Below are 18,500 nucleotides of genomic sequence, written 5' to 3' on the forward strand. Positions count from 1 at the left end.
TATAGGGGGTTATGAAGTTTGTGAAATGACAATTGTACGTATTTATATATTCCATATCATACATTTTTTTGGTCAGTGAACCTAGAAATCATATACTTGATTGGAAGCATCGGGACAAACATCTGAAGGAAGATTGTCAATATGATTGTGGAGTATATAAATACATACATACTCAGTAGGGATGCATATATGCCTTACGTTGTACTTGCTGAGTAAATTGGAGATTTTACGATCATTTACATGAAAATAGTCTCTTTTTAAAATTGTAAATTCTGCGTCCTATGTTCGGAAACATAGGGTTCATTACTGGTCTTACGCTGAGCCTGATAGAGTATTTGTACTTCAAACTCAAAATAACGTTCCTAACTATTAATACGCTCTATTTTATTAATATATGACTTATTTTATAACGTGTCTTTTAAACATGAGGCAAACGATGGTCGCTTTTCAAATTTAAGTTGCTGGAAAAATGATTTTAAATGTTTTAGAGTCAGGCTTTAATAATAAACACAGAAAGGAGAGCTTTCGAGCATCCGCAACAAAATGTATTAAGGCATATTAATACCATAAGTTTTTGTTTCTTTCTGTTCTACTACATTCTAACATGTTTTAATAGTAAGGTATGAATGTAGGTTCTAGGACACTTTTCCCCCTTTCACCCCCTAACTGCCAAAAAAAATTATGAAGCCACCACTGACTATTGTACTTTAACACAGAGGGATAACCCAAAGTGAGATTGAATATGCTTTTATGACATTTAAAATCATAAAAACTTACATCTAAAACTACACTATATATAAATACATCTAAAAACTAACTTATATCTACAACTCTTCAACTTATAATGACCCCACTTAAAGTTACAAGTTCGGATATTGATAATGGAATCTTCTGCTAACCTCGTTCTCAATAAACTCTGTCCACTGATCATAATTCAAGCTGAATAGACAGCCGTTAATATCAAAAACAACTTGAACTTCGGTCTGCACATTTTTCACAATTACATTGAAATTATTAGTAAGTATAAATTTCTTTTGAGGATCCATTCTATCCACTCCATTTTTTACTTCTGACGACATATTTTTGATCATTTTTATTATTCTTTGGATTCACAAAACCGATCATCATTTGAAATTCATATACGGAACTCAACAGTTGGATAATTATCTTATAAACTAGTGTATTTGATTTTTATTCCATCTTTAACGATCTCATCAATCATTTTATCTGTTAAGTGTTTTGTTAATCTAGGTGGAAGAGATACCTTAAACTTTTCACATTCAACTAAAATGCTCTTTCCAAACTTAGTTTTAATCTTTTCCATTTTTACAATCTTATATTCTGTATTTAATTCTAATTCTTTTAATCCAATAACTTGTTTTTGTTCAAGACTTCCAAGTTTATTTAAAAGCTCAATATGACTCGACATCGTATTTATTATGTAGAAAATCAATGAACACTCTTCAATTTTTATCTTCACAAAAATATTTAATCATTTGAAGACCGCAAACGCCATTGAAAGACACGTAGATGAAGAAGACAAAGTTACATACAAACAAATACGGGTCCTGGAAATCGGGACCCACGTTAATCCGCAACAACATACAATCTTCATCATTTTTTATCAATTTCGTTTATGGAAAAATTTCCATAAAATAATACAAACATACATTTAACTATCTAAAACTCTTCTACTACTTTCTCATTCTTAGGATCATATGTAAAGTTCTTTTGTCCAATTTAAATCGCATAACATATAGTATTAGCAGCCACAGCTTCTGCAGTCTACTGAAATCTTTATGTTTGTCCTCTCATTTGCCGATACATTCTTCCTCTTACTACAATTAATCACATACATTAGTCTGTTATCTATAAACTCTTTAGGGTCATGGTACATTTCGGTTATTCTCTTAAATGCAGTATAATCTTCATACATCTTAAAATAATCCTTGTTACCAATATCTAAGTTTCTTGATTCTTTTGGAAATACCTCATTCCTTCCATTCTTAAGATAGATATTCTTTACCTTACAATGATCAAACTTAATTGCATCTGCTGTTTGTTTGCCACTTCTATCAGTTTGGAACATTACAACTACGAAATCAGGCATATCAAATTGTCTAGAATTAAATTGAGTGGTAACATCGAACTCCAAGAAAGAATCTACAACAGTCTTTTGAACACACTGATAAGTATGGAATGAAAACATGATTTTAGGTTCTTTAAGAATATTCAACTTTAACTTGTTTTCATAATTAGATTCGTATTCAACAATAGGCATTTTTATCTCCATACTTTTTATTGTTATTTTTCCATCATGAGGAGCTGCTGCACCTGCTCCTGATCCAGTCCATTTGTACAAGACATCGTTATTGTTGTTAGGTTTTGTAAATGTTATTCTCAATCCACCTTTCCACATAACCTCTTTATAATCACTTAAAAGCCTGGAATTAATCTTAATGGGTACAAAACACTAAAGTCCTTTCTTAGACCAAGTTTATCATCTGTTTCAAATCCTGTTTGTTTTAGATATTCAACTTCTGGTTTGGAAATCTTTAATGTTCCAATAGCTGTAGATGTTATTCCTGGTAGTTCAATCTTATCTATAACAACTCCATGCTTTCTAACCTCAATTTGAGAAAAGAAGAATGGTAAGAAGTTATCTACAAGTTTTATAGTATCATTTGCACCAAATGTTCCTCCAACTGATGCACCAACAACTTCAAAAGTCATATGACAATCTGCTTTGTGTGGATGTATGAAGCCAGCCCCCACATCGAAATCAAACTCAATATCTTTGTTAGCTTCATTCAAATTATTAAATGTTCTTGTGCTAGCTTTAAAACTCTGTAACTCGTAACTCTCAACACTATCCATTTATTATAAAGAAAATCTTGAAACAACGCTTTTATGGGATATACCCATAAAAGAATCATACATAATAACAATTAAAAACTTATAATCCCCATCCTAACTTAACCTTAGCATTCATAGCAGTACCAACTCCAAAAGCAGCAAATCGTTCACCAATTGACGCATCACTACTAAATGCTCTTTTCCATGCTTTAGTTTCTAGTTCCTTATCTGCAATATGTCTTGACTCTGTATCTTTATTGTCTCTGTAGTATATATCGTGTTCTTTACAAGCCTCATCTAATGGGTTAATACCTTTATCACCTCTCTTTAACCTTTCTTGAAGCTTAGTCCCAGGCCCGCAAAATCTAAAACCAGGTATATGTAATTCAACTGGAAGTTTATTAATCAAATCATTTACTAATCCTTTTCCAAGCTTCTCATCATTCCAGAATCGTGGTGGTAATGTATTTAAGATCTTAATCAAATAACCTATACCTTTTGGGTTATTAGGAATAAATTGTGAAAGCTTATTATTAATCATACTCACTATACCTTCTTTCTCATTATAAAAGTTATTATTACCAGCCTTTTCCTCTCCATCTATAACTATTAACCTATCTATAAGCTTTCTCACATCATCCATCCATACATACTCTTTAGGTATCTCTGTATATTGTTTAATTCCTTCTCCAGACATTGGTGTTTTCTTTCTTGGTGGTGTTGGAGGTAAAGATGGTTTAATATAATTATCCCAAATAGGCTTGATAATATTAATGTACTTAGAACCTCTACTAGATGCTACTTTTTTTTATCTCGATTATATTTTTGGAAGGCAGCATCTGATTCTATTATTATTTCCTTGTACTGTTCAAAATCGTCATCATCATTATCTTTAATGTTTTTATTAGTATTCATCGTTAACAATTCCCATAGACTTTCTGTTCCTTTATAAGTTTTACCGTTAATTATCAAATCATCACCATTCACTTTAACTTCAGAATTTCCTACCTTATTTATTATTTTTCTATTTTCTTCTACAGTTCTTATTCCAAATACACTATCATTTCTTTTACTATAATATATCGTTGGAATCTTACCAAATGATTGGGCTGTTGTTAAAGGCTCTACTCCTTCCACTTTGTCTTTAATTTGTTTTCTCATTTGTTTTATTTCTCCCGTTATAGGTGTATCACTACTACTTGGAGAACTATCATAAGTTATCTTTTTAGGTGTTTCTAGTAGACTAGGATCTATTGAAGCCGTCTTATGTACAACTGGAACAAGTTGAGTTATTAGATTTTTATTTTGTCTGCTACTTCTTTGATCTCACTTCCCAAGTTTTGAATAGCATCAATTACAGGTTGTTCTTGTGTCTTAAATTTATCATATATACCTGCTCTTTCTTTCTTCCAAGATTTGAAGCCCTTTATCAAGATCTCCTTTAACTTAATATTCTTATTAATTTCTTTCTCATCCATTTATTATATAGAAAACGAACAAACGTCAATAAACGTTAATAAACGTTAATAAACGTCAAAAAACGTGAAAAACGTTAATAAACGTCAATAAACGTGAAAAACGTCAATAAACGTCAATAAACGTCAAACGTTAAAACGAACAAATGTGAAGAAACATCAAACGTTTATAAAGTGTTTTATCTTGTTCCTATACTTACCATTGTTTACCTTCCTTGTCATACCAATTACTATAAAACGATAATCTTCTTGCCAACGTTTTGAACATATCTCTTTAAATTTATCATAAGACATATCTCCTCCAACAAACTCATTATACAGATGTTTAAGATTGGTATCATCTTGTCTGAATATGCATAGGAAGTTAACGTTATCCCTTATAAGCTGTTTAGGTACTTTCGAATATGTTTGTGCAAGATAGAAAGTCTAAATGTCTATGTCTACCTCTTGTAAAGTAATTTCTAACAGTATCTTGATTCTCTAAAATGTAATCATCAAACACAACGACAGAGTATTTTTCACATTCATCAATAGGTACAATAGAATCATTACCGCTTAAGAACGTTGCTATTTGCTTCTTAAACTTTAGTTCTGCTTTTTCAAATCGATCTTTTAACTGCTCATACTTTGGCTGATACATGCTTTTAGAATATATATAGAAGTAATTATTGTTTAACCAACCTGGCTGTAATAAAAAATTAAATAGCAAAAACGTCTTACCACACCCAGATGGACCTACTATAAGACATCGAATATCATCAGGTATTATAAGTTCTCCATTTCTTGTTTTTAGCTGTTGTTTCTTTTATCATCTCTTTTACATCCCAATTAATAGTTTTCTTAATCATTTATTATAGAGAAAATCGTCTCTTTTATGATCTTATATCTTTAAGTTGTTCTCTGATCTTAAGCAACGTATCTTTTATATATTCGTTATCCATTTCACCATTTAATGTTATTATCATCTCTAACTGTTCTTTAAATGAGTTAATACAAGTGACAATGGCTTTATATTCATCCTTTCTTTTGCTTATGTTTAACTTAGAAGACAAACCTGTTATTATAGCACTTCCAGTTGCAATAGATGTTGTTAATATTGAGTAAATTGTTACAGGTATAAAAATATTAATAAATCCAGTTGTTGCAGAAAGTATAACTGATAACGTGATCAAAGTGTAGTATGCATATTTAACAATTCGTAGTTTTCTCTTTTTCTTCTTTAAACTGTATTCTAACTTTTGAATGATATCTTCTATTAACTTGATTACTTTCTCTCTTGGAATATCTCTAGGTAAATCAAACTCATTCATTTATTATATAATAAATGGCTAAGGTATTTAAGTTAACGAGTGATACTTCTGTTTTAAAGAAGAAACTCCATTACGAATTAGACAACAGTAGCAACTATTTAAGTATAGGACTAGTTGGGTTTTACAGTACATATCTAACTCCAAACCTAACAACAGAAAAAAACAGTTTCTCATATGGTGATAGACAAGTTTTTATACCAGAAGGGCAATATAATTTAAAATCACTTAATGAGTATTTAAAATCTCAATCCATCAACATAACATTATCAGAAGATCATTTAAGAAATAGAGTTAAAATAGAAACTGATAATAATGATGTTACAATTGGGGGTATAGGTACTGTTCTCGGGTTTAATGTTCTTGAAGTTTTAGATAAGAACAAAACACATATTGGAAGTAAGTTGCCAAAGTTTCATCCGTTTGATACTATAAATGTCCACTGTAATATAGCAGATGGTATGTTTGTTAAAGATACAGAATACACACATAGAGAAACAGGGAGTATAGCATCATTTAAAACAGATGCTGAGTTTAAACATAGTATTATTTATGAGCCTACTTATCTATTATTTTTCCCTATATCCAAAGACAAGGTTGACAATTTTGAGATAAGGATAACAGATGAGAATGATTCCTTAATTGATTTTGGCGGAGCAACAACAACTGTATTTTTACAAACCAAGATTTTCTCTTAAATAAATAGGAAGATGTGTTATATTAAAGGTTGTATGTTTAGTGTTCCTTACAACGAACTAAAGGATTTAAATATCAATCATGTATTAACAAAGAAAAAACTTAGTGATAAATCTAAGAAAATTAAAGAAGGTAAAAGAATGGATTTAACTTTAACTACTGCACAAATGAAAAAGATTAAGAAAGAGCATATGGGTGGTTTTATTTTTACAATTCCAGCCATTTCAGCAGCTTTAGGAGCAGTTGGCTCATTAGCAGGTGGTGCAGCAGCGATTACTAAAACTGTACTTGATGCTAAGAAGAATAAACAAGAACTTGAAGAACAAAAGAGACACAATATAGCTATGGAAGAAAAGCAGGGAGCAGGTAAACCAAAGAAGTCAGAAAACTAAAACCATTGACCAACTTCGATATAGAGAGGTTGGTTAAAGAATTAAAGATAAAACGATTTAGAGGTGTATTTATGAGTGATGAACTTCCACAAAAACCCTATATAAATGAGTGTGGTGTAGTTAACCTCGATAAATCAGAAAACATTGGTACTCATTGGATATGCTATTGGAAAGATAACAACATAAAGTACGTATTTGATTCTTATCGTAGTGTTCCTCCTAAGCAGCTAGTACAATATCTTGGTATCAAAAACTTATTTTACAATGAGCAACGAATACAAGACTTTAATTCAGCTATATGTGGTCATCTTTGTGTTAAGATTTTAAATCTTCTAAATCAAGGGTATTCTTTTAGTGATGTTATGTATATGATTAAAAATGATTAAATATTGTTAAGTTTAAGTACTTTTATGGTTTATATCCACAAAAGTTTTGTTTAAAGATAAATATGGAAGCTATACACAATAGATTTTTAGATTATTTTGAGAAGCATGAGGATGAACTAGATCCACTAGTTAGTTATAATTTTTATCAGTATTTTGAACAAGTTAGTGAGATAGACTTAAAAACAGCGTATATAATGTTACTGGTTTATGGAAAATGTTAATACCTAAATTTTTGTATACGGAAGAAGAGTTGAAAAAGTTACGACCAATAATTACCTTAGAGGAGTTGTTGTCAAATTATAGTTCTAGACCATTAGAATGCAGTAATTGTGCTAGTAAGTCATTAACAAAAGGTATGAGTAGGTACATTTGTGATGATTGTTCTGTAGAGAATGGTTGGGTTTACAGTACTTGTGAAGGAATGAGAGCTGCTTGCGTAAGAAAACCATGGTATGATACTACAAAAAGATTTAAGTTACAGTTATCTCGTTTGCAAGCTTTACAGGATAGAATTATTCCCAAAGATGTGTTCAAAGTGTTAAATGATGGATTTAGAGATATATCAAAAGATTTAATATCAACAAAAGATGTTTTAGAAGTACTAAAGAAAAACAAATACACAAAATATTATGATGATGTCTATTTAATACACTATCACCTTACCGATCAAAAACCATTAAACTTACGTCATATGGAGGAAACACTTATAAATGAATTCGAAAACTTATACGAAACCTTTATAGAAATGTATCCGAAAAGAGTATTGTTTATTAACTTAAAATGTGTTTTGCACCATCTGTTGAAAAAGCACGATGTTCATGTTGATATTGATTTTAAACACTCATCTAAACAAATAGAGATGTTAAAGAAATGTTTTGAAAAATTAGGATGGACATTTTCTGTATAATAAATGAGTATGGATATATTTGGTAATGTTAAAGATAGAAAAGATGATGTTAATATTAGTGAAGAAAAATTAAAATTGTTGGAGAATTTAAATGATGTTGTTAGCGTAAGTCAACTTAGGTCAGTAGAAACCCAATTAGAGAACGATAGAAAACGATTTGAAGATGCATTAGAAACGTTACAAGACACATACATCAAGAAAGAAGATTTTGAAAAGGTTAGGATGGATACTACTAAATTGATTATGCAAAAAGAAACTGTACCTCTACTATATCGATTGAAAACTAAGAATGTTAAAGACCCAATCTTCAGAATATTTAATCTGTCTAATGGTTACAAATTTCTCTATAATGGCAAAATAATGCACATGGAATTAAGTTTGGATAAATACTTTTTTGACATATATTTAGGTAATACTTTGATTGAAAATATACCTTTTAGCTTTAACAAGAATGATATAATTACGATTAAACCAAATAAAAATTCAGCTATGGAAGAAGGACAATTATTGTTTGTTGTAATGTGCATAGAAAGAGAGCTGTCCTTTACAGGCGTCGGGAAAATCGACGCCGTTGTGTAGATGTTAAAACAATCTTCATCAACGAGTCTGGTCTGTATTCCTTAGTGTTATCATCAAAATGAAGCAAAGAAAGAGCCATGTAGAAACGCCCTGAAATATGTCGATATTTAAACTTGGTAATCAAGAGTTATTAACAGTATTAGATGTAGAAGGCAATGTATGGTTCAAAGGTAAAGACGTTGCTACAATTTTAGAGTATTCACAACCCAAAAACGCCATCCAAGATCATGTAGACGAAGAAGATAAGAAAATTTTTTCAGAAGTTAGGGGCATTGAATCAATGCCCCGCGTTAATCCACAACCACATACAATCTCCATTAACGAGTCTGGGCTATAGTATTAGGTACTGATAATTTTTATTTTGTTATTTTCTATACAATAAATAATGATGATGTATTGTGTTAAGTGTAAGAAAGTGACAGATACGGAGAAAGATACCATTAGAATTGAACAAACAAAGAATGGAAGATATCTAAAGAAAGGTATTTGTTCTGTATATGGTGTTACTAAAACTCAATTCGTTAAAAAGAATGATTGACTATATGATGGTAAATGTGTTAGAGAAGACATTATAGAAGAAATTCACAAACCATCTAGAAAAAACTTTGACAGATTAAGTGTAGTTATGAAAGGTATCGATGATCTTTGGCAAGCTGATCTTGTTGAAATGGATAGTGGAGTATTAAAAGGTGTTTTCAAATTAAATAAAGGTTATAAGTATCTGCTAACAATTATAGATGTGTTCTCGAAATATGCGTTTGCTGTTCCTGTTAAAGATAAGATGCTAAAATGTTACAGAAGCATTCGAATCCATATTAAGAATGAGAAAACCTAGTAACTTACAAACTGATCAAGGTAAAGAGTTTTACAATGAAGAGTTTAAGAAGTTAATGGAGGAAAATAAGATTAATCATTATTCAACCTATAGTGGTAAAAAAGCTTCTGTTGTTGAAAGATTCAATAGAACACTTAAACAAAACATGTGGAAAAGGTTCACAACACAAGGAAATTATAAATGGATAGAGATATTACCAACATTGGTTAGTGAGTATAATAGAGTACATAGAACAATTGGTTTAAAGCCTATAGAAGTTAATAAGAAGAATGAGCGAACAATATTGGAGAAAGTGTATAAGAAAGAATATAAGCGTGTTAAACCCAAATACAAATTAGGTGATCATGTTCGTATAAGTAAGTCGAAAGGGTTATTTGAGAAAGGATATACACCTAATTGGTCAACAGAAGTATTTGTTATTAGTGAAGTTATTCCATCTAATCCGCCTACATATAGAATTAAAGATTTAGAAGAAGAGGATGTGCAAGGTAGATTTTACGAACCAGAACTATTAAAGACGAAACATAAAGATGAATTCTTGGTGGAAAAGGTGTTGAGAAAGAAAGATGATAAAATATACGTTAAGGGCTAGGATTTGGTGATTCACATAATAGCTGGATAGATAAGAGTAATGTTGTAATGTAAATATAAATGTTGTCTTTTATGGTTATTATTCCATAAAAGGCTAGCGAACCGTTACTCTCTGTGTTAGATGATTATATAAGGGTGTAGTGATTTCGAAAGAGTTAATACTTATATGATAAGATGGTGATAAGAATCTATTTGTGTGAGCAAAAACTCTGAAAATGATTAAATTAACATTTTTATATAATGCATATGAGTACTATGGATAGTTCTCTTAGTTTAAACGATATTTGCTATGAACAGATTAAAGACAATTATTGGTATGGTATTTTTGGTAATTTCAAGTTGATTATAGATAAGAGTACAGGATACTTTAACGCTACTAAGTTGTGTCAAGATGGTGGGAAAAGATTTGGTCACTGGTTAGAAAATAAAGGATCAAAAGAGCTCATAGCATACATTTCCAGAGCCGGTATACCGGGTCTAGAAATTATAAAAAAGTCGCAGGTGGTAAAGGAGAAATATGGAATGAAATAAGAGGAACGTATGTTTGTAAAGAATTGATTCTAGATATATCACGATGGTTATCTCCAGAGTTTTATCTTAAATGCAATCAAATCATTATCAATTACTTCGTTAAAGACTTTCAACAGCTATACCTTACTAACAACGATCAGCTTCAAACAAGACTACAAGAAATAAAACAACAAATGAATTAGTTACGTATAAACAATGAGAAACAAGAAAAGGAAATAAATCGTCTTAAAACAATCGCAGCAGAACATACAGAAGATCCACAAAAAGTACATAAAATTATTATCATTAAAAGAATCTATCTCCTACTCAAAAACTATGATACAGACAAAAGAGAGCAAGTAAAGATCTATGAGAGTTACAGATATTGGATTGGAAGAATTCAAGAGTGTAGTATAAAGACAAGATTACAATGTCTTCAAGAAAAATACCCCCATATGACTGTATTATCTAAAACCAAAGCCCCAAACTCAATCAACCTTCTAAATAAAGTAAAAGAAAAGTATGATTGTATAATTTCACATGGTTGCCATGTAGACCTAAAAAATGTTGATGGAGAAGAAGATGATGAGTTTATTATTGATTTGTTTTTAAGTATAAGAGACAATTAACAATAAGTTGTGTGTTTAGATATTTGTAAAGGTTACAACTTTTATGATATAATAATCATAAAAGTTAATTAGTTAAACATTAAACAAACCATCTGTTATAACACCGAATGCTAAATTCAATATACTACCTAAATCGGGATTATTATGATATTTTCTTATTATGACTCTTCAATCTACGTAATGTCTAAATAAATATATAAACTCTACAGAGAGGTGTTGATAAATTGAGATGTTATGTCAATGAATTCTGTCTTTGAACTCTGCAATAAATCCTTCTGTTAAATTTTGAAACAATGAAATTCCTTCCCAATCTACTTTGTCAGCGTAATCTCTTATAAGGTTTTCTGATAATTGTTGATTTCCAGATAAGCACCCCCAAAAATCTTTATCTGCATGTTCTCGTATAAAGGCTTCAGAGAGTTTGTTTCCATAAGATATAGCATCAAAATCAACTTTATCTATAAACTCATTAATAAATTCTTCAGATAGGTTTTGATTATACGATACTTCTTCCCAATCAACTCTATTTGCAAATTCTCTTATAAAGTCTTCTGATAAGTCTTGGCTTCCTGAAATAATCTCCCAATCAACTTTATCAGCTAATTCTCTTATAAACTCTTCTGATAACTTTTTCCATAAACATATTTCGCTCAAATTAACTTTCTCCTGATATTTGCGTATGAAATCTTCTGTAATGTGATCATAGTTATATTCCCCCTCATAATCATCATAACCTATAGATAACCATTGTTCATCAGTCAGTGAATCTAATATTTCATCAGACAAATTCATAACGTTTGCATAGAGAATGTTTTGTATAAGAAATGAGTTCTTTTCTTTAGTGGCCTTCTTGAACAAATGATCTAACATACCTATGGACACGCTAAAATTTATTTTGTCTTCATCATTATAACCACCAATATCTAAATGTTTACATACACAATCAAATATAGGTTTGTAAGATAATATTTCATTAGCACTAGTCATGTTCGTTTTTATTCTTAGATTTTTTAAATTTATCTCATTTTTGTTGGTTTTCTATATAATAAATATGGAGAAAGAATTTGATTCATTACATGATAGATTTAAACTAATTCATCATGATCTTAAACTCTTAGCAGCACTTCTAGAGAAGCAAATACTGTTAAAGGAAAAAGAATTATTAAAAATGCAACAAAAAACATCTGATTTGAGTAGTGATGATGAATATAAATATGGTAGTGATGATTATGATGATGATGATGATGAGTAAGTTTACAAAAAATGATTTAATTTTAATATGTGTATATCTGACTTTGATGGGTTATTCTCATCAAAGTCGTGTTCTAATACAACGCGTAATATGTAGACAATGACAGGAGTGTACAATGTTAAGCGTTGTATTAGGATATATGGAAGTAAAAATAGTACAAAAATGAACTGAAATAATCCGGCGAAGATAAAAATTGAGTATAGTAAGATTTTCTATATATTAAATAAGATGAGTAATTATAATAGATTTACTGTAATAGAGTTAAGACGACAATGTAAAGAGAGGGGGATCAGAAGATATTCCCGATTAAGAAAAGCAGAACTAATACACCTTCTTAAACAATATGATGATGAACAAAGCAGAAGACAGATTAGGGATATATTCCCATTTAAACAAGAAGTAATTGAAGAACCGAAGCCAACACGTATACCTATAAAAGTAGGATTAGAAGAAACAGCATTAAAAAAGCGTTTACAAACCATTAAAGTTGAAAACACAGGAGGATATAAAGACCCAATAAATTTTTTGGATACAAGTGGAAGAGTTGCTATTAACAAAATCAAAGAGGAATTAAAATTTCACCCTGTTAAAGTTAACCTTGTTTTCATTTGTGACTATATTAAAGATAAAGAAATACAAGAGCACAATTTTAAAAGATCAAACGAGAGAACATTAGAATCAACTGACTTAAATGAATATATATCTTATGCAAAACAAAAACTTCGTAGAGAAATGGAAGAATTTGAAGATAGAGGATCAGGATGGGCATTACATCAAATTAAATACTTACAAATCAGATTAAACAAGTATTTACCATTAAGAGTTTCTTCCTATATTGAACTTCCTAAACCAATTAAAGATAAGAAAGCAGTGATTAATATTAAAAACAAAGACAATAAATGTTTCTTGTATTCTATTGCAAGTTACTTAAAACCTGTTGAAATACATCCTGAAAGACCTTCACACTATAAATAGCTTGTTAATGAGTTGCAAAAGAAGAATTGTGACAACATTGAATTCCCAGTACAATTAAAAGATATTCCAAAATTTGAAAGAAGAAGTAATATTTCTATCAATGTTTACAGCTATGACAAAAACTATAATATATATCCACTTCAAATCACAAAAGATAAGCAGGAAACTCATATCAATTTATTATATGTAAAAGATGAAAAAGACAGTCATTTTTGTTGGATAAAAAACCTATCACGATTAATAAGAAGTCAAGTGACAAAACATGAGTGAAAACTATACTTCTGCGACAGATGTTTAACGAGGCACTTTCGAAATGAGAAGCAGTTGCAAAACCATGAGCTATATTGTAAAGAGCATGAGGCTGTTAGAATAGAACTTCCAAAACCATACGACAATCAAATAAAGTTTCAGAACTATAATCGATCATTAAGAATTCCATTTGTGATAATTGCTGACTTTGAATGCATCTTATGTAAGTTAAAAATAGAGCATAATTGTAGTAAAACAGTAAAATATCAAAAGCATGAACCAATGAGTTTTTGTTACTATGTTAAATATTCAAATGGGGACTATAAAGCCCCTGTTAGTTATATAGGTCCAGATGCTGCAAAAGTATTTATTGAAATGTTACAAAAGGAAGCAATAGAAATTAAGGAAATATATAACAGGGTAGTTGATATGACCCCGCTTAGTAAGCAGGAAATAGAAGCTTATAACAGTTCGGATACTTGTCATATATGTGAGAAAAACTTGAATGACTTACCACCAGCCGTTGATAAAAAATAAATATATTAAAGGGGAAAATACAGTTCTATAAGGATAGAGATGATATGAGTGAAAAAATAAAACAATAGAAGCATGACTTAAAAAAGTATTTGTATAAGATAAATAAAAATAAAGCAAAAGTAAGAGATCATAATCATTTAACTGGAAAGTTTAGAGGTGCAGCTCACAGTTATTGCAATTTAAACTATAAAAATCCTAACTTTGTTCCTGTATTTCTTCACAACTTAACTGGCTATGATGCGCATTTGTTTATTAAGGAGTTAGCTTATGATACACAGAAAATTAAACTGATTGGAAACAATGAAGAAAGGTATATAACATATTAAAAATATGTAAAAGCAGGACCAAAAAAAGATGGAATAAATTTAAGATTTGTTGATTCATTTAGATTTATGCCAAAGAGTTTAGCAGAGTTAACTAGTAATTTAAAACCAGAACAATTTCGAGAAACATTAAAGTTTTTCCCGATCGATAACCTTGATCTAGTTAATACTAAAGGTGATTATCCATTTGATTATGTTGATTCATTTGAAAAATTAGAAGAATCTGTTCCACTATCTATAGACAAATTTTTGTGTGTACCATTAAAAGAAGAAACTAAACCGTAAAATGGTTAATCTAAAATAGTTTATACATATTATAGTAACTTCCTCGTAAGGTGATTTAGGGACCAGGTAGTCCACAATATATGCATCTGAATTATGTGAGTTTCCTCAAAAATCACTACAACAGCCACAAATAGTTTTACTTTTTGTGTCATTTCTTTTGAATTGCTCTGTACATGATTTCGAAGCTTGTATAGTCCTCAGTAAAACTAAGTTTATACATCTAACATGCGTTTTTTGTCAATAACCTTGGAACGATATTGATACAGCTTTCATTGACGTAGACTAAACCTAATTGCGTGGTACTGAAAACCGTATTCCAGTGGTTCAATTGTTTCAGAAGTTACTCTGTAGGTTGTAGGGTAGATTGTTTATTACTGTACCACGTTTATGGAAGAGTACTTGAGAAGTGGTGGTATATTATCGCCTGATAAATTTAAAATAAAACATAATGATTGGGTTTATTTTCTTTCCAGCTGGTGGTATGCCACTACCAACACAACCAGGACCTTCACATGGTTACTTACCACCTGGTCAAGCAGAACATGCATCACTACCTCCAGGAACCGTACTGACTGAGCCGAAGAGTAGGTATATGTACACGTGACTAATTCAAGTGATTTTTTTTATTCAATTGAGTTTATAAATATCTATTGATCTAGTTTTAAATATTCTGTGCCCGCATCCCTCGTCTAAGGACTAGCGCAAGTACCTTTGATGTAGGAAGTCCTAGGTTTAAGTCCTAGTGGGAGAGAATTGAATACACCAAAAGTGGTCGAGCTCCCACTTTAAAACGTAGAGGTAAAGTTACTATTATCAACTACTAGTTTTTGCTTTTTGAATATTTATATTTTAAAGTTTCTTCATAAAATGTTTAAGCTTACTTTAACTATAATATTTAACAAGAAAATGTTAAAATATGAAACATTATGAGCAAGTTTTGGGAATAGGTTAAAAAATAAAATAAAGTCATATTGTAGAGAAAAGAAAGGTTTGTGCTGGGAATATAAGTCCCTTGTAGAAATAAATAACATAACTACTTTACATAAAAATACGTATGACATGTATGACAAATTTATTCATAGAAACAACATTTTATTTATTACAAACCGTTAAAATACAATGGGGTGCTGATAAGTTTATGGCTTTATTAAGAAAAATAAGACAAAATTAATTTTTTGATGGATTTATTCAACATACTCTCTCTTCAATTCGATGCATTTTTTGCTTCGGGCCTGCAATTTATTTAGGCCCTCTAAATAAAACTCGTTAGGTTGGTGTCAAACCATTAGTTTACTGCTGTAATTGCTTCAGAAATGGTGGCGAATTTTTGCCCCTTCAAGTGTTTCTTTAAATTTGGGAATAGGTGGTACTCCGATGGGGCCAGGTCAGGTGAATATGGTGGGTGGTGCAAGTTTTCAAACCCTAAGCTAGACAATTTTTGCACCGCAACATTGCTCTTGTGAGGAGATGCGTTGTCTTGAAGGTGGACAACTTTTCGGGACAACTTTCCACGGCGTTTTTGCTTCAAACCTGAGTGAAGCCTCTCCAGTAATGATGCATAGTAAGTTTCGGTTATGGTCTTACCTTGTTCTAGATAATCAACAAAGTTTACCCCATCCTTATCCCAAAATACACTGGCGAGAACATTTGAACTTGATTTTTGCACACGAAACTTTTTTGGCCTCGGTGAACCACTGTGACGCCACTCTTTTGATTGTTCCTTTGTCTCTGGATCATATAAATAGATCCATGTTTCATCCTCCGTGACCAAACGTTCCACAAAATTAGTCCCTTCCTGCTCAAAACGGCTCAAAACCTCTTTGGAAGTAAGCACTCTTGCACGCTTTTGATCGGCTTGCAAACATTTCGGCATCCATTTGGCGGAAAATTTGTTCATGTACAAAGATCGTGAATAATGACACCAACGCGTTCACGAGATATATCTAGGTCCTCTGCTATACTTTTGGCAGAAATTCGTATGTCTGTGAGAATCATTTCATGAACCTGTTCAATGATTTCTGGCACAATCACTATGGATGGTCTCCCAGGGCGGGGGTCATCTTCAGTGCCAAAATGGCCTGTTTTAAATTTCACAACCCAGTTTCACTGTGGCATAACAAGGTGCATGGACCCCCAATGTTTGTTGCATTTCACGATGGATCGTCTTTGCAGATTTCCCCTGGAGGAAGAGGAACTTCATCACCGCTCGACTCTCAACATCGTTGAACTTGTTGGGCTGCCCTGCCATCTCAAGCACTCACCTAAAAAAATAACTTTCTTTAGTACCAATGTTTTAATATTTCGTCACAAACATATAGACACATGTAGCTTTCAAATAAAAACAAACATTATAAATATCGGAAGGGGGAAGGAGGCAAAGCTAAGGACTTCCCAGCACCCCCTCGTATTATAAGATGAAAGGGTATAAGATGTTCATTACAGAGATATTGAAAATTCATTGCAGTATCAACGGAAAGAGGCACTAAAATATATTAAAATGGTCACTATGAAATCTTTTATTTCAAAATTATTATTGTGTAAAGTCTCTTTGCAAAAGTCACAAAGATGAACACTCTTCCTGCAATCAGTGCAGTCACTGTGTGTCTACGTTCTGCAGATAACACATAGGATCAATATTTCTTCCCAGATATCTTCTAAAAAAATAGGGCTGTCTCATCAACATTATAGCCTATATTCTATTTGCCGGGCAGTTATGTTTGGCATATTTGGCTTGCAGGATATCAAGGACATTGTTAACTGCCTCTTTATTAAAGCCATTTGTTCTAGGGGCCGCAGTGGCTCAGTGGTAGAGCGTTCATCTCTGGTGCTTGGGATCCTGAGTTCGATCCCAGCCCCCGCTAAGGGAACTTTGTGGTGGACGAACACCGTGTGCGTGTGTTTTCTTGGGGTTCTCTCGTTTCCTCCAACTTTCTTCATTCCAACATTTCATTCATTTCTCATCTTCACCGTCTCCTTTAGCCTAACCGGCATTAATGTTTGACGTAAAACTCTTATATTTCATTTCATTTTTCCATTTGTTCTAGAAGACTATCTTGGTGCAGGTTTCAAAACACATAACGCATTCTTGTGAGTATATGAAGTAGTGGAGCAAAGTTTGACCAGCTAACATCTCTTTGGTGATAAGTTATAATGTCCATGTCTTTTTCACAGTATATTCTATATGTACACCATGTCTGATAAAGATTGGCGGCATGTGAAGTGCGAGCAGTGATAAAGTTTTTGAATTCAGAGGGCATAGCGTCGATTGAAATTCATCGTCAGCAGTGTATATAGTATATAGGTCCAACGTCATGAGCACTCAGCTGGTGAATTGCTGGTGGAGACAATTTATAGCAGGGCATTAAAATGTGCATGAAGAGGAGCGAAGTGGAAGGCCAACGGTAGTCACAGATGACCTTGTTGACCGTGTTTCGCAAAGTGCCATGGATAATCGTCGCTTCACAATAGCGGAACTCAGCAGTCAGTTCCCGCGGATTTCCCGCTCCTTATTGTACACCATTATCATGGAGCGCCTGTTGTTCAATAAATTGTGTTCCATTAGGGTGCCGAAGCAACTGACTTCAGAACACAACGCAAGGTGCATGAGGCCAGCATTACCGTGTGTTCTTACACATGAAGATATTTCTCTCAGGTCAGCATCAACATTTTCAGAATGATGGAGAGGCAGAAGAGGTTGTCAAACACTGGTTAAAATC

The 18,500-nt window shown here is 31.8% G+C and overlaps 1 protein-coding gene across 2 annotated transcripts in view; it reads left to right on the top strand.

Moving 5' to 3' along the window:
- Positions 1-18,500, top strand: part of LOC145684346 (phospholipid scramblase 2-like) — an 89,584-nt gene that overhangs the window by 22,024 nt on the left and 49,060 nt on the right. For both annotated transcript variants that reach the window (XM_081756557.1, XM_081756558.1), the window contains exon 3: positions 15,258-15,368. In XM_081756557.1, coding sequence (XP_081612683.1) covers positions 15,258-15,368 — 111 coding nt within the window. The remainder of the gene's footprint in view (positions 1-15,257; positions 15,369-18,500) is intronic.

The sequence above is a fragment of the Thermobia domestica genome, chromosome 4 (genome assembly GCF_964235325.1).
Source record: "Thermobia domestica chromosome 4, izTheDome1.hap1.1, whole genome shotgun sequence".
NCBI lineage: Eukaryota > Metazoa > Arthropoda > Insecta > Zygentoma > Lepismatidae > Thermobia > Thermobia domestica.